Here is a 23,431-nt window from a genome sequence, read left to right as displayed (position 1 = left end):
AATGCGTCCTGATGCGTCCTCGACAAGGACGTAACAGGAAATCTTCTTCTTCTTCGTCGGAGTAATGAAATCGGATCACAAGTGGTCAGCAGGACGCATTTGGAGATGCATGACAGACACAGGTGTAAACGGCGATGTGTCTCGCGGTCCACGTGTGATCCGATCGCCCAAAACACATTTTAAAACCAAGTGTAAACAGAGTCAGAGATAATAACGTCCCCATTATGTGTAGCCGTGTTTGTGTTGCTTGCTATCTTAAGTGTGGTTGAGGTTGTTAACACTGAGCAATTAAAAAAGATAAATGGTCCATAAACCAGTCAGCTAAATTACCAAACAAAGGGCGATGTGTTGGGAGGAGAGAGAGAGGTTTGGCACCCTGTTATGAGGATAAAAAAAAGTCCAAAACAAAGAAGGCTAAGGCATTTTGGTTATTCCATCATTAGTCTATGCACATGCATTTATAAAAGATGCCCTCGGGATATTGGCACTTAGAGCGGAGGGCCCCGTTTCAAGCAGCAGGGAAGAAAGAACACGACGGAGGGATCAAAAAGGATAAACAGTATTGACACGGGGATGAAACCCTCATGCACCAGCATGTTAAAAAAAACACCCATACTAGGAACTTCCCAAAACCACCATGAACCCAGAATGAAACCAAATGAATGCAGTTTCAAAGCTCCATATGTAAGGAATGGCCTTATGTGTTAGCATGACTGCATATAGTACTGGCCAACATGAGGATACTACCATCACAATAATCATAGGGAATTTCACACAAGATCAATATATATCACGATATACATATGTACATATACATACATGCATATCTCCAGTAAAGATTTGCTTAAAGCTAATAATGTTCATTTCTGTGAGGTTGCAACTCTTTAAAAACTGAAGAGAACCCATGGGAATGCATCAAAAATAATAGCATATTCTTTGGGTGTGATTGGTATCTTACATTTTTGAAGAAATTCTGAATATGACAGTAACTCACCGTTTCTACTTAACAACTGACCAACTAGTAAAATTCTGTTGTCAAACCAGGAGCGATAAAACAGGGGTTTATTTTTGTGTAAAATGTCCTTATTATCTATGAGGACTGAAATTGTGTTTATATACCAATATGGCACGGTGGCGCAGTGGTTAGTGCGGTCAGAAGGTCCTGGGTTTGAGCCCTGGGGTAGTCCGACCTTGGGGGTCGTCCCGGGTCGTCCTCTGTGTGGAGTTTGCATGTTCTCCCCGTGTCTGCGTGGGTTTCCTCCGGGTGCTCCAGTTTCCTCCCACAGTCCAAAGACATGTAGGTCAGGTGAAGCGGCCGTACTAAACTGTCCCTAGGTGTGTGTGTGTGTGTGTGTGTGTGTGTGTGTGTGGGCCCTGTGATGGACTGGCGGCCTGTCCAGGGTGTCTCCCCGCCTGGTGCCTAATGACTGCTGGGATAGGCTCCAGCATGCCGTGACCCTGAGAGCAGGATAAGCGGCTTGGATAATGGATGGATATACATATGTTTAAGTTTGCAACTGCGGTTCATCATATTGAACTGTTTGGTAATGGAAAGTATGATATCAAACCAAAGCTAATTTCTAAATAATACGCCTTCAAGTATTTCAGACCTCATTGTGGGAGAATTCTCAGGTAACAGATTCTGGGTGTCATTAATTCAGACAACAAAATCCTGCATCACGATGTGACACCATCCGAATTACACCCCGACACAACACTGTTTTGGAAGAGGACACATGATAATGTTGAATTCTTGCCCAGTCTTAACTGTGTTCCTCTGACCAGAATGATGAGGGCGGCCAGAAGTCACTGCTCAACCGTTGGACCACGTTTCTCAAGGCTCGCCTTATCTGCTCCGTGATAGGAGAAGATGGAGTGGAGACGCCGTTCGATGAACTGAGTAGGGCGACAAAAAACTACCCCAGATTGTATTTTAATTGAAAGTGCCTCCGCTGGCGTGTTATTGATCATGCCCTTCTATCGTTCTGGTTTCAGGGGATGTCTTCATTCAGCCCACGCAGGACGAGAGAAACCCTATTGTGTATGCTCTCTTCACCACGGCGGGGTGAGCCCATCCTGGATGCTTCTGATACACCATGTCGTAGGCCTTTACTAAACCTCCCCCAAGCTCAGATCTGATCTACATTTTGTAGACACCTGCAGTATAGCATTGATTTTCCCCGTCTTTGTACCGGGACTAAATCCCTTTATCCTCTCACGCTTGTTTTTTTTCCAGCTCTGTGTTCAAGGGATCAGCAGTCTGCGTGTACTCTATGGCCGACATTCGCAATGTTTTCAACGGACCCTTTGCCCATAAACACGGCCATAATTACCACTGGACAGAGTACACGGGCAAAATCCCCTTCCCTCGGCCTGGAACCGTACGTTTCACTCACCTTCGACGTAATGTGTTCACAAGCAAACCAGCCAAGCGAACCAAACCAGATCCAACCGATCTTTTAGTTGCCCACAGGGGTACCTGCTGTCTGGGAGGCTTTTTACACCTAAGTAGTGAATGGTGAACGCTTAGTGCATTTTCATATGACACATTTATGAAGTAAAGACTGTTGCATTGCTTTCCATTAATGTCAAATATGTTATCGCTGTTATTGATGGGTTGTTTTTTATTGGTCATGGCAGCAGCTGGTTTTATGTGAATTGGCCCTAGAGCTGGTTGTCACCCCTTCCTTTCTCTCATTGTCATGATATTCAGTGTTTACCCTGACTATCAATAATGTATGTGTCCGTGGTTAGAATAGTACGACGAAGGTGAAGGGCATAAAGGCGTGCTCTCCCCCCATCCTCCTATAATAGATAGATCAATAAAAATGTAAAAAAGAAAAATCTCCTGGGGCGTCCGGGTAGCACAGCGGACTAATCCATTGCCTACCAACACGGGGGTCTTCGGTTCGAATCCCCGTGTTACCTCCGGCTTGGTCAGGCGTCCCTACAGACACAGCTGGCCGTGTCTGCGGATGGGAAGCTGGATGTGGGTATGTCCCTGCACTAGCGCCTCCTCTGGTCAGTCAGGGCGCCTGTTCAGGGGGGAGGGGGAACTGGGGGGAATAGCGTGATCCTCCCACACGCTACGTCCCCCTGGTGAAACTCCTCACTGTCAGGTAAAAAGAAGCAGCTGGTGACTCCACATGTATTGGAGGAGGCATGTGGTAGTCTGCAGCCCTCCCCAGATCAGCAGAGGGGGTGGAGCAGAGACCGGGATGGTTCGGACGAGTGGGGTAATTGGCCAAGTACAATTGGGAGAAAAGGATGGGGGGGAATCTCCAGGAATGGAGTCGCATAGAGTTGGCAACCCCACTTGACCAATCCAAATAAAGATAAAATAACTGTTTAAACAAGTATATATGTAAAAGTAAATGTCACTATTTCTTATTTCATCTTCCCACCCCAGTGTCCAGGAGGAACATTTACTCCGGGCATTCGCTCCTCCAAGGACTTCTCCGATGAGGCTGTGAATTTCATCAGGGCTCATCCACTCATGAACCATCCTGTTTATCCCATCCATCGGCGTCCTCTAGTGGTCAGAACCGGCGTGGACTACCGCTACACAGCCATGGTGGTGGACCAGGTGGACGCTGTGGACGGACGCTACGAGGTGCTCTTCCTGGGGACAGGTGATCATAGATGCAGATAGAATGTGTTCGAATTGCATATCTTGTAAGAGTCTGCACTGAAGGAAACATATATCTCAAATATTATTGCCTCCACACCCCCCCCACCCCCACCCCCAGATCGTGGTACTGTCCAGAAAGTTATAGTTTTGCCCAAGGATCCAACCAACATGGAGGAGCTGACTCTCGAGGAAGTGGAGGTGTTCAGGGTACGTCTTGAAATTTAGTCTGAAATGACATCGACATTAATCCGATGGATGAGACTGTGTTGATGTGTGTTGATTGTTTGTTTTGGTGTTTACTTATTTACAGAGCAGAGCGCCTGTGAAAACAATGAAGATATCTTCTAAAAGAGTAAGTAGAGCTCTCTGTGATATGTGTGATAAGGGATATTCATTTTAATGCAGTTGGTTTTCAATCTGGTCCTCAGGTACCAACAATATTGCTGGTTTTCTATTCTGCCAGGTAGTTAATATAAGATAAGATAAGATAAGATAAGATGAGATACATTAAGATATGATAGGATGTGATAAGATGACACTTCATAAATCTCCAAGAGGAAATTCAGATGTCACCTCGCCATAAGAGTGCACAGGTGGGTTATAGATGTAGAATACACAAATGATGTACTGAGAACGTATACACAAATATAATGGTCATGGAAGATACTGCAGTGGCAGGTGTATCATCTGCAAATGGCAGTAACCCCTACGCATACCTATACTTATGTAGCCAGAGATGCATCAAGTATGAAAATACAAATGTAGCATGAACATAGATATACTGCGCTCTACTATATGTATATAGTACATGGTTAGGGTTAAATACCTGGTGTCATCTGCCCAAAGTAACGGGGAGTGCAGGAGAGAGGTGAAGAAGAGAGTGCAGGCAGGGTGGAGTGGGTGGAGAAGAGTGTCAGGAGTGATGTGTGACAGAAGGGTACCAGCAAGAGTTAGAGGGAAGGTTTACAAGATGGTAGTGAGACCAGCTATGTTATATGGTTTGGAGACAGTGGCACTGACGAAAAGACAGGAGCTGGAGGTGGCAGAGGTGAAGATGATAAGATTTTCACTGGGAGTAATGAAGAAGGACAGGATTAGGAAGGAGTATATTAGAGGGACCGCTCAGGTTGGACGGTTTGGAGACAAAGCAAGAGAGACAAGGTTGAGATGGTGTGGACATGTGTGGAGGAGAGATGCTGGGTATACTGGGAGAAGGATGCTGAATATGGAGCTGCCAGGGAAGAGGAGAAGAGGAAGGCCAAAGAGGAGGTTTATGGATATGGTGAGGGAGGTCATGCAGGTGGCTGGTGTGACAGAGGAAGATGCAGAGGACAGGGAGCGATGGAAACGGATGATCTGCTGTGGCAACTCTTAACAGGAGCAGCCGAAAGTAGTAGTAGTAGTAGTAGTAGTAGTAGTAGTAGTAGTAGTAGTAGTAGTAGTAGTGGTGGTGGTAATAGTGCAGGAGTTCTGCAATTACATTCACCTGTTATTCCAGGTGTAAAACCTCCTGGTTTGAGTAACTGGAACAACAGATAAGTAGAAAACCAAAATTGGTGGCACTTGAGGACCTGATTGAGAACTTCTGCTTCAATATTGCATTGTTCAAAATGGATTCGCAACACAGATTCTGCTCGGAGCTTCAAGCTGAAATCTGTGACTTTTCTCCATTAATAAATGTCTTTTTTATATATATCTGTGCTGTCGGCAGGTGTGGCATACAACACTGGCAAGGCTTGGCGTTTTTGGTTTTTACCGAATTTCACCGACAAATACCCAGATTTTTTTAAAAGGAGCAAATCGTTGTAAACTGATTTTCACCTGGATTTTGTGTTTCCGCGGATCCAAAAGTTGTTCCTGTTCATGTGAGGTTATGTAACAGTTTCCTCTTGTGGTGAAATTCGCATGCTGGAAGGCTTTGAAAAATAAAAACCGAATACGCTGAGCCTTGAACACAGGGAATTTGCGTGCCAGTGTGTCCTACACAGAGTTAATCTGCAAGTGGTGTCCAGGTTCTCCACCTGTAAAGGCAATCTTTATTAATTATTAAGAACCGCTCATAATAAGTCTGCTATTACAAATATACTTCCAGAAGTCGACATCTGTGATGACGGCGAGGCCTCTTTCCCACTTGGTGGTGGTAAAGACACATGATCATCTGTTCTTAATTAGGGGTGTAAGAAAATATCGATACACTCAAGTATGGCGATATTATCTTTTGTGATACTGTATCGATTCTCAAAACCACTGTATGGATTATTAATTATTTACATGTAAAGGTTCATGACAAACATGTTGTGTTGTGTGTAACCCCACGAGCGCTAGACAACAGTGTTGTAATCTATCTTCAGCCATTTGACTCTTCCACTCCAACCCAACAACGTCAACTGAGACAGGAAGCAGCATAAGCACAAAGAACACAGGCCTATGAAACCACAATATATCACCTTTCTTACAGTATCACAATATATCACCTTTCTTACAGTATCACAATATATCACCTTTCTGACAGTATCACAATATATCACCTTTCTGACAGTATCACAATATATCACCTTTCTTACAGTATCACAATATATCACCTTTCTTACAGTATCACAATATATCACCTTTCTGACAGTATCACAATATATCACCTTTCTGACAGTATCACAATATATCACCTTTCTTACAGTATCACAATATATCACCTTTCTTACAGTATCACAATATATCACCTTTCTGACAGTATCACAATATATCACCTTTCTGACAGTATCACAATATATCACCTTTCTGACAGTATCACAATATATCACCTTTCTGATGGTATCACAATATATCACCTTTCTTACAGTATCACAATATATCACCTTTCTGACAGTATCACAATATATCACCTTTCTTACAGTATCACAATATATCACCTTTCTGACAGTATCACAATATATCACCTTTCTTATAGTATCACAATATATCACCTTTCTGATGGTATCACAATATATCACCTTTCTTACAGTATCACAATATATCACCGGAAATTGAATCATAACCCTGTATCGCGATACGTATCATATCGCCAGATTCTCACCAACGCTCAGCCCTGTTTTAACAAGAGTTTATATATTCTAAAAAATGTTTATTAAGCTAGCGATATGAGTGCGTTCATTGATCGTTGGAGGTGGTTGAAGGTCGTCGGTTCATTTGAGTCTTGCTCTCAGGGACTGCTGCAGCTGGAGGTGTTGCAGAAAGCTGATGTCATGCCTCCGGCTTAATGTTGGGAATGATAAAAACGAATTGTTTTCAGAAATATTGTCGCTTCCAAGACTTGGAGATTAATGGTGGGTTTTTTTTCAACCTGACTATCTAGGTTGTGCCAAATTGGAGTGAGTTTACGTGGGGATAGAGTAACCTGAGAGTTGAATTTCCACCAGGCTGTCATAATCATTGCAATAAATGGATTTCTAAAGCAGTTATGTTTCCTCACTGATTCGGAGAGAAATGGGAGGTCAGGCACTTTGTTCTATTTCCAGCCGAGTATGGCTTAATTGTTGCTCTGGCTGCAGCCATTTGGTAATAAATTGAAGATGGAAAGCCAGATAGTGGAATGGTAAATGGACTGCTTTATACAGCGCTTTTCTAGTCTACCGACCACTCGGTGCTTTGCAGTGTACGCCTCACATTCACCCACATTCATGCACTGATGGTGGAGGCTGCCATGCAAGGTGCCAACCTGCTCATCAGGAGTGGTTGGGGGTTCAATGTCTTGCTCAAGGACACTTCGGCACACTCTCTTGAAGAGCCGGGGATCGAACCTGTGACCTTCCGATCACTGGACGACCCGCTCTACCTCCTGAACCGTGCTGCCCATAGTAGTGTCAGAAGTTTAGGGTGGCTAGACCGACAGCCTTTGGGGGTTTTGTGTGATGTTGTCAGTTTCTCGTTTGTTTTTCCACTTCCAGTAGAAACTATTGGTCCAGGGCACTGAACCACTTAACGGTCGGTTCAACTGGGGTCATTGAGAAAACGTCGTTTACTTTTGGTACTATCTACATTTTTACTGCTGCTGTCCTACCGATTAGTGAGAGGGTGTGGTCTTCTTCAGTGGATCGAAGTAACGGAGTACAGTTGAGAGCAGACAGGTCAGACAGTTTGGTGGAGGTGACAGTATCCAGGTATCTTAACGTTGCCTGTCGAGATGGTTACAGGAAGATTCTGACTCACAGCATTCCATTAATAAATGGTTATTTTATCCATCAGTACCATGGAGTTAGATTATATCATATTGGGTGTCTGGGTGGTGTAGCGGTCTGTTCCTTTGTCTACCAACACGGGGATTGCCGGTTCGAATCCCTGTGTTACCTCTGGCTTGGTCGGGCGTCCCTACAGACACAATTAGCCGTGTGTGCGGGTGGGAAGCCGTATGTGGGTGTGTGTCCTGGTTGCTGTACTAGCGTCTCCTCTGGTTGGTCGGGGCACCTGTTCGGGAGGGAGGAGGAACTGGGGGGGGGGTAGTGTGATCCTCCCACACGCTACATCCCCCTGGTGAAACTCCTCACTGTCAGGTGAAAAGAAGTGGCTGGTGACACATGTATTGGAGGAGGCATGTGGTAGTCTGCAGCCCACTCCAGACCGGCAGAGGGGGTGGAGCAGCAGTGACCGGGACGGCTCGGAGGAGTGGGGTAATTGGGGGAAAAAATCCACAAAAAAAAGATTACATAATATAGCCAGTCATCTTTAACACGGTTGGAGACACTGTCCAGTCTCCGTATACCACTGTTGTACTTTTTTGACCAGGTAGGGCGAACACTGGTGCAGCAGCAGTATTAATGGTGAAAAGTCACGGATTGCAGCTTTAATTATCTCTGTTCTTTCTTTCCTTATCTATTTATTCATTTGTTTAATTTCATCACCATAGCAACAGCTGTACGTGTCGTCGGACGCGGGTCTGACCCAGGTGTCACTACACCGGTGTGGTGTGTACGGCAGGGCCTGTTCAGACTGCTGTCTGGCCCGGGACCCCTACTGCGCCTGGGACGGAGAGAGCTGCTCCGCCTTCACCCCCTCCACCAAGAGGTCAGTCGCCCCATCCCTTCGCAACACTTACATAGGTTAAAGTTAAACGTCCTTCACAGTCCACTGCGGACATGTGAATCGTGCACTTTAATTTTCAATGTGTCCTAAGCTGACCTTTGTTCCATACTTGGCTGTCCTAGGAGGAGCAGGAGACAGGACGTCAGACATGGTGACCCACTGCGTCAGTGTAGAGGCTTCAATGCCAAAGGTTTGTCCAGTTCTCCACGATTTTAAGCTATAATCCTGAAGATTTACAGTACTTGCCAGCAAATGTCCTCTTTTGATACTTTTTAGCCCTGATGACTTCGAGACAATAGAGGTTCCAACAGATAATCCAAGAAATCTAAATCATGCCTGCTTTAATACTTGCTCATTACTGTCAGGTAGGACTTTAAATACTTGGGGTCAACTGTCCAAAGAACTGGGAGTGCAGAAGAGAGGTGAAGAAGAGAGTGCAGGCAGGGTGGAGTGGGTGGAGAAGAGTGTCAGGAGTGATGTGTGACAGAAGGGTACCAGCAAGAGTTAAAGGAAAGGATTACAAGATGGTAGTGAGACCAGCTATGTTATATGGTTTGGAGACAGTGGCACTGATGAAAAGACAGGAGGTGGAGCTGGAGGTGTCAGAGTTGAAGATGATAAGATTTTCATTGGGAGTGATGAAGGAGGACAGGATTAGGAAGGAGTATATTAGAGGGACAGCTCAGGTTGGATGGTTTGGAGACAAAGCAAGAGAGACAAGGTTGAGATGGTTTGGACATGTGTGGAGGAGAGATGCTGGGTATACTGGGAGAAGGATGCTGAATATGGAGCTGCCAGGGAAGAGGAGAAGAGGAAGGCCAAAGAGGAGGTTTATGGATGTGGTGAGGGAGGACATGCAGGTGGCTGGTGTGACAGAGGAAGATGCAGAGGACAGGAAGAGATGGAAACAGATGATCCACTGTGGCGCCCCCTAACAGGAGCAGCCGAAAGTAGTAGTAGTAGTAGTAGTAGTAGTAGTAGTAGTAGTAGTAGTAGTAGTAGTAGTAGTAGTAGTGGACTGTCAGGTAGGAATTTCCTGGTGAAAATGATGATGTGTACAATGTTTGATATCTTCTCCACACAAGCCAAATGCAAAGGAATAAAGCAGGTAGCGCAGTTGTTGTGGCTGACAGACAGATATGGTCAACCAAGCTCATAAGAGACCTTCACCAACGCATGGTACAATATCAATCCATCAATAAAACTCAGGTTCAGACATTTTTTTTGGTTGGTGGTGGGTAAGGTGCTGACACAACAGCACTTTGCGAATCTGTATCAGTGGAAACAGGATCAAGTGGTCAAACACCAGTGGCCAGGTAAACGACGATCTTCAGGATCCAGTTTTAAAAAAGACACGGACACTTTTGAGTTTTTACCGAAAGGTTTTCATCAGTTAGCTGTCAATGTTTTTTCTTCCTTTTCCTTCATCTGAGCAGTTGAGAAACGTCTAACGGAGACAGTCCAGTTCGGGGTGGAGGGCAGCAGTACGTTCTTGGAGTGTCAGCCGCGCTCCCCGCAGGCCACCGTCAAGTGGCTCTTCCAGACAGACGGCAAGAGGAAAGTGGTAAGTAAGCACGAAGAAGAGAACCTTATCACAAATATGGTCAACGCACAGTAGCAGCCCTTAAATTACTATTAGGGTGTCTGGGTAGCGTAGCGGTCTATTCCGTTGCCTACCAACACGGGGATCGGCAGTTCGAATCCCCATGTTACCTCCGGCTTGGTCGGGCGTCCCTACAGACACAGTTGGCCGTGTCTGTGGGTGGGAAGCCAGATGTGGGTATGTGTCCTGGTCATTACACTAGCGCCTCCTCTGGTCGGTTGGGGCGCCTGTTTGGTGGGGAGGGGGAACTGGGGGAAATAGCGTGATCCTCCCACAAGCTACGTCCCCCTGGTGAAACTCCTCACTGTCAGGTGAAAAGAAGTGGCTGGTGACTCCACATGTATCGGAGGAGGCATAGTCTGCCGTGTCTGAAGGTTGGAAGCCGGATGTGCGCTGCACTGGCACCTCCTCTGGTCGGTCGGGGTGCCTGTTTGGGGGGAGGGGGAACTAGGGTGATCCTCCGTGCGCTACGTCCCCCTAGTGAAACTCCTCACTGTCAGGTGAAAAGAAACGGCTGGCAACTCCACATGTATCGGAGGAGGCATGTGGTAGTCTGCAGCCCTCCCCGGATCGGCAGAGGGGGTGGAGCAGCGACCGGACAGCTCAGAAGAGTGGGGTAGTTGGCCGGCCAGATACAGTTGGGGAGGGGAAAAAAAAGGGGGGGGGGATACCATTAGCTTTGATTAGCCAGTTAACATTTTGTGATCCTTGACCAAACCACTTTTTCAGATGTGCAGTCAGCTAACAACAGAAACATAAAGATATGTCAACGACAACATCTGTATTGTGTTGTACACCATGTTGAAACACAAATCAAGCGCTCGCAGACAGAGTTGAAGGCAACAGAATGGTGGCATTTCAACATTGTGGGCATGAGGCAACAGATCTCTACCCTGCTGCAACAAAGAGGAAGTATGTCTGCCACGTTTGTGAAAAGGCTCTATTATGGTTTTACAAAACCTCACTGGAAATAACCCCAAACCTCAAAACCCAATTCCAGATGAAAATAATTCGGTACCACCTTGCAGTCAGTTATACTTTATAAAGACCAGTGGTCAGTAATGACTTCATCAATGGTTAGTGTCTAATTTATTAATGCGTTATGCCCTAAATCAGTAATAAGATGTTACAACACACTAGTACAGTGACTTTTTAGGTTACCAGGTTTGGAGCCCACATTTTATCAATGAGAATTTCCACAGACATCCTCTCAGTACAGAAACCATGTGACTGATGAGGGCCGCCGACTCACATTCTCGGCGAGCCCTATACAAACTTAGAGTGGTTAAGTTAAGGTTGGGTAGTGACAGTAAATATAGATAAGAGTGGTTAAGTTAAGGTTGGGTAGTGACGGTAAATATAGATAGAGTGGTTAAGTTAAGGTTGGGTAGTGACGGTAAATATAGATAGAGTGGTTAAGTTAAGGTTGGGTAGTGACAGTAAATATAGATAGAGTGGTTAAGTTAAGGTTGGGTAGTGACAGTAAATATAGACAGAGTTAAGGTTGGGTAGTGACAGTAAATATAGATAGAGTGGTTAAGTTAAGGTTGGGTAGTGACAGTAAATATAGACAGAGTGGTTAAGTTAAGGTTGGTTAGTGGTTAGTGGTTTGGCTATCTTCGTCTAATTATGTGGTTTTTGTGAGAACGTCTATGAAGACTTGTATTAATAAAATATGGGCTCCTAACTTGTCAACCCAAAGACTTCTTATCAGTGTGTTATAACTTTTGATCACTGATTTATGACATATCAACAGATGAGATATTAACATAATTAACTAATTAGTGATCACTTAGAAAACCTTTATAAAGTACGCCTTATTGTAATGTCCATCCATTATCCAAACTGCTTACCCAGCACACGGTCGTGGGATGCTGGAGCCTTTCCCAGCAGTTAGTGGGCGGCAGGCGGGGAGACACCGTGGAAAGGCCGCCTGGCCATCACAGGGCTGACACATTCCCAGCAAGGGACAATTTAGTACGGCTTATTGTAATGTGCCACCAATAAATTCTTTCTCATTCTTGCGTCGTTACTCCGCAGCTGAACCGGGCGGGCGGCATCCTGAAGACCAACCACGGCATCCTTCTTAAGACCCTCAACCAGTCGGACACCGGGCTCTACCACTGCCTGGCCACCGAGAACAACTTCAAACACACCGTGGCCCGTGTGGCGCTGCGCATCCTCGACCGAGACATTGCGTTGGCCCTCAGCTCTCGGGACGAGGACGAGGAGCCCAAAGCCCACCCGGCGGGGGAGCTGTCAACCTCCACTCCGTTCCCGCCCGAGATCAGACTGATTAACCAGTACTGCCAGTCCTACTGGGAAAAGCAAAGCCCGAAACAGCAGCAGCGTCAACGACAGCAGCAGCAGCAGCAGCAGCAGCAGCAGCAGCGTAAGCGAACCAGCCGCCGGCACACGGAAAACCAGGAACAAGGACTCGGCTAGACGGACCAGGAACAATCCAACACCAGTCTGTACAGATGATCCGGGGGTGTGGTGGTGGTGGTGGTGGTGGGGGGGCCCTCCATGTTTGACACCAGATATAGAGTATGTACTCCCTTCATACCGAGGCAGGTGAAAGCACTCGTGGCCATCTCTAAGTATCTTGAAATAAAAATGTAATATATTGTAAGATATAATATATGTTCAAGATCTGTTGGATTTACTGTTGTAATGTATGATAATGATAATAATAATAATTAATAATAATAACAGTAATGTAAGGACATGAATAAATGAAAAAAATATTTTGCATGCTTGTTTGTTTGTTTGGAAACTGTACATCTAGAGCTGGGCAATATATCGGTTTCATATCGATATCGCGATATGAGGCTGGACTGGTCCTGGTAATATGGTGAAACAACTTCGATGTCGTCGTTCCCTGGTCTTAAAGGCCGCGTTACAGTAAATCGATGCAATTTCCTGAACTCATTCGACTTGTTTCAGTTGAGTCGTCCAATTGATGTCGTCACATTGTCGATATCGAGATATTCAGTAAGAAATATGGCCACGTTTGATTTTGTCAGTGTTGCCCAGCCCTATGTACGTACGTCCTACCTTCTGTTTGTTGATCGGTTCTCTAGCTTGATGGATAATGCTGGCTGTGGAGTGTGATGTACTCTGTCGTTGGATGTCGTCATAGACTGTATAAGGATTTGTCACATGTCTTACTGACCTATACGTATGTGTTGTACCCGTTAACGTTGTGTATAACATATCTGTTAGTGTAACAGTATTCCTCCTGTTATGCACTTTGATGGTGGTGGTTTTAGAGGGATCTTTGCACAGGTGTATGACAAAAAAAAAATAATATAGGAATATAATTTTTTACTTTCATTTTGTTATGAAAACAGGGAATGAGACATGGCTCGGATTTGATATTAATTGTTGTTGTTTTGCCACATGAAATGTTGTGTCTCGGAAAGTTGCGTAAGCCATGGGTTCTTTTTCACTGCACGACCGATTATCGGTAGGGTGGTGTAAACTACTAATAGGCAGCGGTTACTTTCTTGCCCGGTGCGGGATTCGATACGCGGTGTACTGCGCCACAACGCGGCGTCACTGACTGCTCGGCCAGCGTGTCTTATTAGAAGTTTACAATGGAAATGTCTTTCAATCAACCACCCTCCTCATCCTGAGTGACAGTGCCACGTGCTGTAACGTGTATAAACCCTACACTGGAACAGTTCAAACAAATACATAAAGATATTTAAATTCTCAAGTGGGCCTGTGCTGAGTCTTGAATAGGACCTCATCCACGTTCAGTGGTTTATCAATGAATTATGGATTTACTAATGCCCCCTTTCCACTACACGGTACCGGCTCAGCTCGACTCGCCCTTTTTCCCTTTTCCATTAGAGCCGGCAAGTTGGTAACTGGTACCACTTTCCTGGTACCACCTTTATTGAGCCCCCCCCCAAAAAACAAAAACTGGAGCGGTGCCAAAATCAATGCAGACCTCTGATTGGTCAGAGAAACGCGTCGCTGCGTCATCAGTGCGCGCCAGGAGCGGCGGCGCCAGGAGAGGCTGGACCTTTTCTCGCTGAGGAGCGGTTTTGGGCTTTTCTCACAAAAGTAAGATCGATTACAGCTGCGCCTCATAAACATGTTTAATGTTGAATTATACTTTTATGTTTGGGAGGGAAGTCAGCGTGCTTTCTGTGCTCAATTCCCCGGCGAGACAACTTTGGACAAAAGAAGGGCTAGCGTCAGTCACGGCGCTGCGGCAACCCGCCCTGTATTCGCTGTCACGTTAGCTAGCGGCAGGTTGCTGTTAGCTAGCTAGCTAGCGGCAGGTTGCTGTCACGTTAGCTAGCGGCAGGTTGCTGTTAGCTAGCTAGCGGCAGGTTGCTGTCACGTTAGCTAGCTAGCAACTGCCTCGACGAGCGTAATCATGTCGGCCACAGCTGACCCTCAGAAAATGGACACGAGCCTGCTAAAGAAACGACAACAATCAGCGAGGCCCTCTCGTATCCTTGCAAAACTAAAAACGGGAACGAATGTGACTCTTGCCCAAATACGCCATCCAAAGAACAACCTAAAAGAAACGTCCTAGTTCCACCCAAGCAGCTAGCAAGGCGGATGAACCCGACATCACCCGCCATAGCGGAGTTATCTTAAAAGTACATTTGAAAATGGTGGGGGGGAGCCGAAAATCCAGGGGGTACTGTTACGGTAATGAAAAACGACAAGAATCGAGCCGAGCCGAGCCGGTACCATGTAGTGGAAAAGGGGCAAAATCTCACACAGTCTGAATGAAGTGCAAGTCACACTTCAGTCTGCAGCCAGTAAAAACCCTGAGACGGTTCAAACAACACACTTATGACTAAGCACAAACAACTCTCCACACACGCAAGCAAGAACTTCCTGGCATCAGTCGTCCCATTCGTCATCGTCCTCTTCATCGTCCCCGCCCTCCTCTTCATCTTCATCTGAAACAGAGGACGGACACAGAGCTGTGAGGCTTTGCACGTTTGCAGGTGTGCTCGTTAACGTTTTCAAAACACGAGGCTCTACTGAGGAGGAGGAGGAGGAGGAGGAGGAGGAGCAGCGCTCCGTCCCGGTCATGTAAATTACCGGAGGAGTGGATGACTTTACTCCTCTTCTGCATGACCATCATCAGAGCTCCCACGATGCCCTCGCCTGATTCTGCCGATGGTGGCGGACATGGATCAGAACACTCTGTCACCTGCAACACACACACACACACACACACAGATGTCAGGACCCTTTTTTTGAATTTGTTCCCCCTTTTTCTCCCCAATTTTCCCCAGGCAATCGCCCCACTCTTCCTAGCCGTCCCAGTTGCTGCTCCACCCCCTCTGTTGATCGGGGAGGGCCGCAGACTACCACATGCCTCCTCCCATACATGTGGAGTCACCGGCCGCTTCTTTTCACCTGACAGTGAGGAGTTTCGCCAGGGGGACGTAGCATGTGGGAGGATCACACTGTTCCCCCCAGTTCCCCCTCCCCCCTGAACAGGCGCCCCGACCGACCAGAGGAGGCGCTAGTGCAGCGACCATGACACATACCCACATCCGGCTTCCCACCCGCAGACACGGCCAAATTGTGTCTGTAGGGACGCCTGACCAAGCCGGAGGTAACACGGGGATTCGAACCGGCGATCCCCATGTTGGTAGGCAACGGGATAGACCGCGACGCCACCTGGACGCCCAGGACACTGTTTTTTTTAAATCGTGACATCACGCTGTGTGTTCAGCTGAATACAGGGTATCAAGTGTACACATAGATAATGTGTATGTGTATGGATGGATTAAAGTTTGAGTCCTTATACTCACATCTGTTCCTACACGAAGGAAGTTCAAAACCTATTCGTTGTTCTGGGTAGTTTAAGGAACTTCACCGACTAACCTCTAAACCCATATTAACATGTACACTGCTGTTGGACCTAATCATTCTACCTCTTGGATGATTTACAATCTTTGCCTGCTACCAAGGTCACAATCTCCAGGTCCAGACCTTTCTCTCCTGGCCCCAAACTGGTAGAACAAACTCCCTGTCTGCACCAGAGCTACTCACTCAACTACTTTCTACCAGGAAGGCCTAAAACTTTCCTCTTTCAGGCCTAAAACTTTCCTCTTTCAGGCCTGGCTTCTAGTGGCACTTTCTAGTGACTACAGTGACTGTTATCTATTTGAGCTGGAGGTGGCAGAGTTGAAGATGATAAGATTTTCACTGGGAGTGATGAAGAAGGACAGGATTAGGAACGAGTATATTAGAGGGACCGCTCAGGTTGGACGGTTTGGAGACAAAGCAAGAGAGACAAGATTGAGATGGTTTGGACATGTGTGGAGGAGAGATGCTGGGTATACTGGGAGAAGGATGCTGAATATGGAGCTGCCAGGGAAGAGGAGAGGAGGAAGGCCAAAGAGGAGGTTTATGAATGTGGTGAGGGAGGACATGCGGGTGGCTGGTGTGACAGAGGAAGATGCAGAGGACAGGAAGAGATGGAAACGGATGATCCGCTGTGGCGCCCCCTAACGGGAGCAGCCGAAAGTAGTAGTAGTAGTAGTAGTAGTAGTAGTAGTCATAGTATTGGTGTCTGCCATTGCTGTTTTCTACTTGCGTAGTTTTGCTCTCGTGGCATAATTTGCTCGTTTTACTGTTTTGTGGCAATACTGATCTATTCTGTGCTACGATTTTCCTGTTCATCTCTTGATGGTCTGAGGCACATTTGCATTCAACATGCACTCTTGGCCATGACATTATTATTCTGCAGCAAATGTACCCCTGCTACAACCACATTATATCATATTACTATGGTGTTCCTATGTACTGCCACTACCACAACTTCACATGGTACTTCTATGATTTGATTACTGTGTAGCACTTCATGACGCCAGTTGGTAGCGCTCGAATGTATCTGTCAGTTGCTGACCCTCTTGTAAATCACTTTGGATAAAGGTTTCTCTCAAATGAGTAAAAGTAAATGTAAACATATGTGTAATGTCAAATTTGAACATACAGTCTGTTTGTATTTGAAAGTAAATCCAGTTTACATTTCTGAGCTTCTTCCCGAGGCGGATCTGATCCAGCAGGGCACCTCTGGAGTCTTCACCTCTCGGGGGCGCAGGAGCTGGAGATGCTCTGCCGACTGAAGAAGGAGGAGGAGGAGGAGGGAAGTCCGAGGAGGGTGGTGGGGGTGGTGGGGGAGGAGGCGGTGGCGCGGGCCCTCCTCTGTTGGGCATGGATGGGGCTGGAGGAGGCGGGGTGGCTGCAGGGGGTTGGGTACCGGAGGGAGGTGGAGGAGGAAGAGTAGAGGTGTGAGAGGATATGGGAGGTGGGGGTGGAGGTAATTGGGAGGACCGAGACGACGGGGGCTGAGGTGATCCAAAGTGCGGTGGGGGCGCCGGAGGACCACTCCGACCTCCACGGACCGGGGGAGGCTGTGGAGGGGGTCCTCGCTGACCTGGGAGAGGGGGCAGGGGGCCAGAGCGGCCACGTGAGGGAGGAGGTGCCGGGGTGGGGGAGGACGCGTGGCTGGGGATCGGGGGGAGAGGACCTTGTCGGCCAGATGGAGGCGGTGGAGGGGCAGCAGCTGAAAAGAGAAGGGAAAAATGACTTGAACACAAATCAAGGCATGTTTTTCTTGAAATGAACTCGAGTTTCGTATTTTCGAACAAGTGACTCCGGACTAATTGAGCCAAAGCATATTCTGCTGATGGCCTCTCAGACGGGATTCGGAGGCCGCCCAGAGACAATGAAAGCAGTGAGATGAGCGACATCCAGCTGCCAGTACGTTTACATGATGTTAGAAAAGGTGGATTTATTGTGTTAGTCCGACTAAAACTGGACTTTTGAAATACATGTGAACACGATAGTCTGACTGAAATCGTACTAAATCGACTTCCTCGAAGTGGGACCAACACACCTAGATGATGCGGTTGGGGATGGATTTACTCTGGCATGTATACGCTTCGGTCAGCCCCGAACTGGCCTAGGAGTTCTGCGCAACCAGCTGAAAGGGGGCATATCGCCACCCGCCGTACCGGGGTCGGACATACTTCCGTCCATAAATCGATTCTCCCCCCGGTTCTTGTGCACTGGGACAACGAGAGTAGTCCAGTTACATGGCCTAGTCGAGCTGTAACCGTAGCTCCACTGACCTGTGCATGTAAACGCAGTTTTGCCTGCAATAATCCTTTAAATGTCATTTTGTCTCTTGTCACATGACCTCAGTAGCAGGCTGCATTTCAGGAACTAACCAGTTACTTTTGTTGTGTTTGTGTACGGTTGTTTATTTAGTGTTTGAAAGTATACGGAGTGATCAGTCAAGTTACTTTAACCATAGAATTGTGCTTCCGTTGCTAGCCCATAATAAGTCATGAATGAGATCCTTGTTATTGGGCCCACAGTGAACATTTCACCATGGATAGAATAGAATAGAATATTCTTTATTGGTCATTTTGTACATACATACAAATGAAATGTGTCCTCAGCATGTGACCATCCTATTGTGTAGGAGCAGTGGGCATCCGCAGAGCCCGGGCACCAACTCCCGTCCTTCTTTCCATCGCCTTGCTCAGGGGCACAGGCAGGAGTGTGAACCCTAACATGCGTGTCTTTTTGATGGTGGGAGGAAACCCGAGGACCCGGGGGAAACCCACGCAGACACGGGGAGAACATGCGAACTCCACACAGAAAGGAGCTGGGACGGCCTGGGGTTTCGAACCCGGGACCTTCACCTCCTTGCTGTGAGGCCACAGCGCTGACCCCTGGGCCACCGTGCTGCCAGAATGACTACGATTCAAGGATTCAAACGATAACTCAGCAGCATTTGACAAACAACTTCCGAGTGACTATTGCTAAACAAGGAGGCACTCAATGTTGCTCTTTCAAGTGAAGCTTTTTTTTTTAATTATTTGAATTTGAAACGTTTGAGAGATACAAATTTTTAAAAAAGCTGGACGAGGTCATGTGACATTTCCTGTAGGGGGGGCCACTGCCAGCGTCTTCCGGTTTGTCTGGTCGTTTGGCGCGTGTAATGTGGCCGCGAGTGTTTCGTCATGTATATAACATAATAACGCTGCACAGCATCCTGAAGGCCCTGTTGTCGACACCTAGAAAACATCCGAGACTGTCTCAATTAATTTACCAAACGCTGTTCTGATTATAGAGGAGATTATAGACCCTTGCGAACTGTTCCCTTCTCTCACGTGTCTTTTCTCTCTCTCTCTGAGTGACGTCTTCTCCTTTCTCTTGGCGATAAGGTACAAAATGATGTATTATCTCACCTCCTTTGTTCACCTCCTTTTTCACAGCCTCCATGCCTCCAGACTGTTCAATGATGTCGTAGATGAGCTTGGAGGTTTCTTCATCCTTCATCTCGGCCTCGGAGATCCCAGCACAGGACAGCAGCTTCAGCAGGTCAGGGTCTAGGTTGTTGGGGTCCCAGCCGACATGAGTTACATGTCTGACCATTATGAGGAAGAGATGGGAGGGGGAGTGCTTTTATTTTTTTACCACATACTTTCTTTGAATACTAGAATTTAAATTCACTAAACAGTTTTTTAATCCCCTTAAGGAATTTTTTTTTTTTTTTACTTCTCATTGTCCCTCCAGGGAGATCAGTGGTCTACAGTCTATCTACACAACAGCACAGGGTGACTGCGTGGATGTCCACAATATCAGGTGATTGTAAGGACTTCCTGGGGCTCACCTCATACCTCACAATACAGCACAAATTCAGTATAAATCCACACAATATGACAACACAAAACACAACGCAACGCAACACAACCCGCTTTCCTGCACTCACTTGAACCCGCTGGGAGCCCCTATGTCTGCTTTGGTGAGCTTGGAGCCTTTCTTCTTATTCTTCTTGTCTTTCTTCCCTTTGCTGCTCATAGATAAGGAAGCTATGGGTGAAGGCATGGAGCGGTAACGCGAGGCCTGGATATCAGGGTTCTGGATGTCCATGGTGGCCATGGAGGGAGAACCAGGGAGGCCAGATCCTACATTTTGCAGCAGTGAGTTGATAAAATGTATCATACAAAGTGCATATGCATGCATGTGTGGTGAAGTACATAATTATGAACTTAGTTTATTGTATATTTTTTTCTACTTGTGATTATTTTAGTTTGTCCACGTCCTTTTAATGCAAAGCATTTTGAGCTCCATTTCATGTAGGAAATGTGCTCTACAAATAAATATTATTATTATTAATATTATTATTAATATTGCTAGTGGTGGTGGTGTTAAAGCAGTTAGGCGTAAGACCGTGTTGGGAAGAATGATTAGGTACTTACCTTTGCCATGTGGTAGAACACCTCTTTCTACAAAAAAAGTGAAATAAAACGTGAAAAGAGGAAGGAAATAGTAATATATGTACGTATATATGGCTATGGATATGTAAAGTATACTATGTCAGTTTGCCATGAAGTTTAGTTTCAGTTTGAGGCAGTTACCAGCTTACCATTGGACGCCAGGGGGGGCTGTTTCTTCTCTGTACATAATACAAAAACGCGTGTGTGAAACCAGTTTTGTTTGAATATCGACATTTATATAATAATTTTTATGCTATTTTGCTCTGAGGTCAACACATTCCCTTCCTACTTTGAGATACCAAGACTCAATATAAATATTATTTAGAATAAATAATGCTATTTGTACATTAGTAAAATATTGCAACCCTAATGCAACTAATTCTCTAAGTATTAATTCTCTAAGTATTTAAATCTTTGGCCTGAGAGAGTTAACAGCTATGTAAAAGAGAATTAGGCTCTCTTTTGAATGAACAGGAGTCACTGGATACATAATTTAAGAGTTTTGCTAAAAAGAATTGTCATTTTAAATTGCTATAAAGTGGTTTGACCAATATATATGAAAACATGTTGAGCTGTGCTGTTGTGTGCGAGGCAACTCTGCATAATCACAAGAGAGAGCTTTCCATTACCAGGCCAACCGCCGACATAAAACGCGATTTAAAAAAAGAAAAGGAAACGTAATTAAAATTCCACCAAGCCATCCCCGTTACTACTTGACCTCACCGACCTTGGCGGTTGCTTCTTTGGTTAATCTTCTCTTCCACAACCTTCCGGAAGGCTTCGGCTTCTCCAGCATCGGCAAAGTTGAGGCCAACTTGACAATCCTACGATGGAATGGCTCGAGACGTCATCACACACTCATTTTGGAGCAAAAGAATATTCTTGAGATTTATGGTCTCATGATGTTACAGTATATTCAAGACGTTTAACGTGGCCTAAATCAGCAACGCTAACCATAAAACCCAAAGTATGATTATTGTTAAGTTCAGAGAAAAATGGAGTAAGTATTCATGCTTACTTCTGAAGTAAAAGTGTGGAAGAAAGGCCGAGAAGTGCAGTAAACGATTTGGTTATAAATCTCCTGTTCCCACACGAGCTTTACTGTCTGAAGACAAAAAAAATACGTACACACACGTTAAGGAACCAATACTTCAGCCTCTCAGCAAGAGTACCGTCTCTGATTAAAACCCGAATCCTTCTCCGTCGTTGTTCATTAGGTCATACATTTAGGGACAGACGACATTGGGTGTAATAATGACAACAGAGTGACTAGGGCTGGAGGTTTTCTGTATCAGTAGCCGTGAAGGTGGCTCCTTCGGGTGTTTCCCCGCCGTGTTCTGTCGTTACCTTCAAGTCAAACATTCGTATGAAGTAGGAGCGCTGAGGGTTGTCTTTGACAAAGCAGACCACCCCAACGTGCTGCAGGCTCCAAATGGATGGGCTGTGAGGCAGAGCCATGACGAGCTGCACCACCGCCGTGGCCATAGACTGGAGACAGACACACACACACACATGCACACATTAAAAAGTATGGCCTCCACACATTGGGGTATTTAAAGTATGTTAACTTGCTAGTTTGGGAGGAAAGCATTTCACTTCCTCAAGTGATTTCATTTGTGTTAGAATGGCAAGCGATCGTGCTATTGTTAGCTTAAGTTGCTGCTACTGCAGTTTTTGTCATTAAAATGTGTCTCATAATCCCCCCTCCCCCCGCTTTTTGTTGCTAAACCAGACAACCGCCTAGCTTAGTGTAACTTGAAGGGTGTCGGCGAGGTGGCAACTTGCACTCCGGCGTGCGAGTGGACAGTATAGTGAAGGAAGAAATAGCTCAACCACCATTTCCTGTCGCAGCCTTCAGCTATCGTGGTGACTTAATGTCACCGAGGCGTACAGAACTGGCATAGACACTTTACATTAGTGTATAGGAGATATTTTTTACGACATTCTTAAAAAAACTTTCAAAGTGCTGCTGTAGTTCTGAAATGTTGTTGAACTGAGATTGATGAGACTCATTAAAACCTGCAAAAACTTGTGGCAGTCAACATGTATTTAAGTGTGGCTGCTGCTGCGGAGGAACAGCCTTTTTAGGAGGAATATGAAGAATATGAATGAAGATGCCTAAAGAGCACCAATTTAAAGGCTCGTCTCTCGACTTTCATCGGGGAAATTCAAGAAATGGGTAGACTGCCAAGGGCAAGAGACGAGCAGTGAAAAACCAGGATTGTATCTAGGAGAACCTGTTTTATAACCTGTTTAGTAACTACGTGACTGAGCGTATACATACAACACAACACTCCTTCCAGGAGCCCCCTCCTCCCCTCTCAGGTCAGAACTTACAGTACATCTTCTGCCCAGCAGGTCCTCCATCATCGTGTTCTCCTTGGGGCTCAGCAGAGAACTGTGGACGCTCTCCGATTTACTTTTGGACCCCCGACTCATGGTGGCCTGACAAATCTCCCCAGTTGTCCCCCTTAATGGCTGTCCCCAGCATTCAAGGGCCCGTCCTTGTCTCTAGGTACTGTCAGAATACTGAGCAACAGTGTTGAGGAAGTTTCTCTTCTGCAATGTGCGATGTGCAGAGCGACTCAGAGCAGGAAACGGACAACCACACGCTTTTAACCCCCACTTTTCCTCTGTCTCTCTCTCCTCCGCTGTGCATAAAACAACTCATTACTTCCATTTTTGGAGCAGGCAGTGTGCTCTGACTGTATTGGGTGTTCCCCTTGTTTGTGCGTTCACAATATGACTGTTTTAAAAAATGAGCATGTATATAGGAACAGGTCTCTTCTGCACAGACAATAAGAGTGTATTCATAAGGATGTACAAGCATTTGTACAA

General features: G+C 46.0%; 2 protein-coding genes and 1 long non-coding RNA gene across 7 annotated transcripts in view; 2 read left to right on the top strand and 1 right to left on the bottom strand.

Moving 5' to 3' along the window:
- LOC130107646 (semaphorin-3F-like) overlaps positions 1 to 14,028 on the top strand; it is a 29,453-nt gene extending 15,425 nt beyond the window's left edge. For all 3 annotated transcript variants that reach the window (XM_056274346.1, XM_056274345.1, XM_056274347.1), the window contains 10 exons: positions 1,786 to 1,900; positions 1,996 to 2,065; positions 2,237 to 2,381; positions 3,410 to 3,632; positions 3,750 to 3,838; positions 3,942 to 3,983; positions 8,529 to 8,686; positions 8,827 to 8,894; positions 10,141 to 10,268; positions 12,348 to 14,028. In XM_056274346.1, coding sequence (XP_056130321.1) covers positions 1,786 to 1,900; positions 1,996 to 2,065; positions 2,237 to 2,381; positions 3,410 to 3,632; positions 3,750 to 3,838; positions 3,942 to 3,983; positions 8,529 to 8,686; positions 8,827 to 8,894; positions 10,141 to 10,268; positions 12,348 to 12,752 — 1,443 coding nt within the window. In that variant the 3' untranslated portion in view covers positions 12,753 to 14,028. The remainder of the gene's footprint in view (positions 1 to 1,785; positions 1,901 to 1,995; positions 2,066 to 2,236; positions 2,382 to 3,409; positions 3,633 to 3,749; positions 3,839 to 3,941; positions 3,984 to 8,528; positions 8,687 to 8,826; positions 8,895 to 10,140; positions 10,269 to 12,347) is intronic.
- A 118-nt stretch (positions 14,029 to 14,146) lies between these two features.
- Positions 14,147 to 23,113, bottom strand: wasb (WASP actin nucleation promoting factor b). Of its 3 annotated transcripts, XM_056274350.1 has the most exons (11): positions 22,931 to 23,113; positions 21,941 to 22,081; positions 21,612 to 21,698; positions 21,321 to 21,417; positions 20,743 to 20,772; positions 20,576 to 20,602; positions 20,086 to 20,281; positions 19,562 to 19,740; positions 17,327 to 17,865; positions 15,384 to 15,495; positions 14,147 to 15,238 (listed from the first exon to the last, which is right to left on the bottom strand). In XM_056274350.1, exons 1-11 carry the CDS (start codon positions 23,030 to 23,032, stop codon positions 15,180 to 15,182), a joined length of 1,569 nt encoding a protein of 522 aa, XP_056130325.1. In that variant the 5' UTR covers positions 23,033 to 23,113; the 3' UTR covers positions 14,147 to 15,179. The 3 variants fall into 3 exon arrangements, with proteins under 3 accessions (XP_056130325.1, XP_056130323.1, XP_056130324.1); XM_056274348.1 differs by having other exon boundaries at positions 14,147 to 15,495; XM_056274349.1 differs by lacking the exon at positions 20,743 to 20,772 and having other exon boundaries at positions 14,147 to 15,495.
- Positions 19,593 to 20,296, top strand: LOC130107648 (uncharacterized). The gene is made up of 3 exons (XR_008809821.1): positions 19,593 to 19,694; positions 19,890 to 19,958; positions 20,177 to 20,296. It is a non-coding gene; the product is annotated as an uncharacterized LOC130107648 (long non-coding RNA).
- Positions 23,114 to 23,431: the final 318 nt, after the last annotated feature.

This window comes from Lampris incognitus, chromosome 2 (genome assembly GCF_029633865.1).
Source record: "Lampris incognitus isolate fLamInc1 chromosome 2, fLamInc1.hap2, whole genome shotgun sequence".
In the NCBI taxonomy this organism is placed as follows: domain Eukaryota; kingdom Metazoa; phylum Chordata; class Actinopteri; order Lampriformes; family Lampridae; genus Lampris; species Lampris incognitus.
Note: the sequence above shows the minus strand (reverse complement) of the source record. Positions and strands in the feature narration are given on the sequence as shown.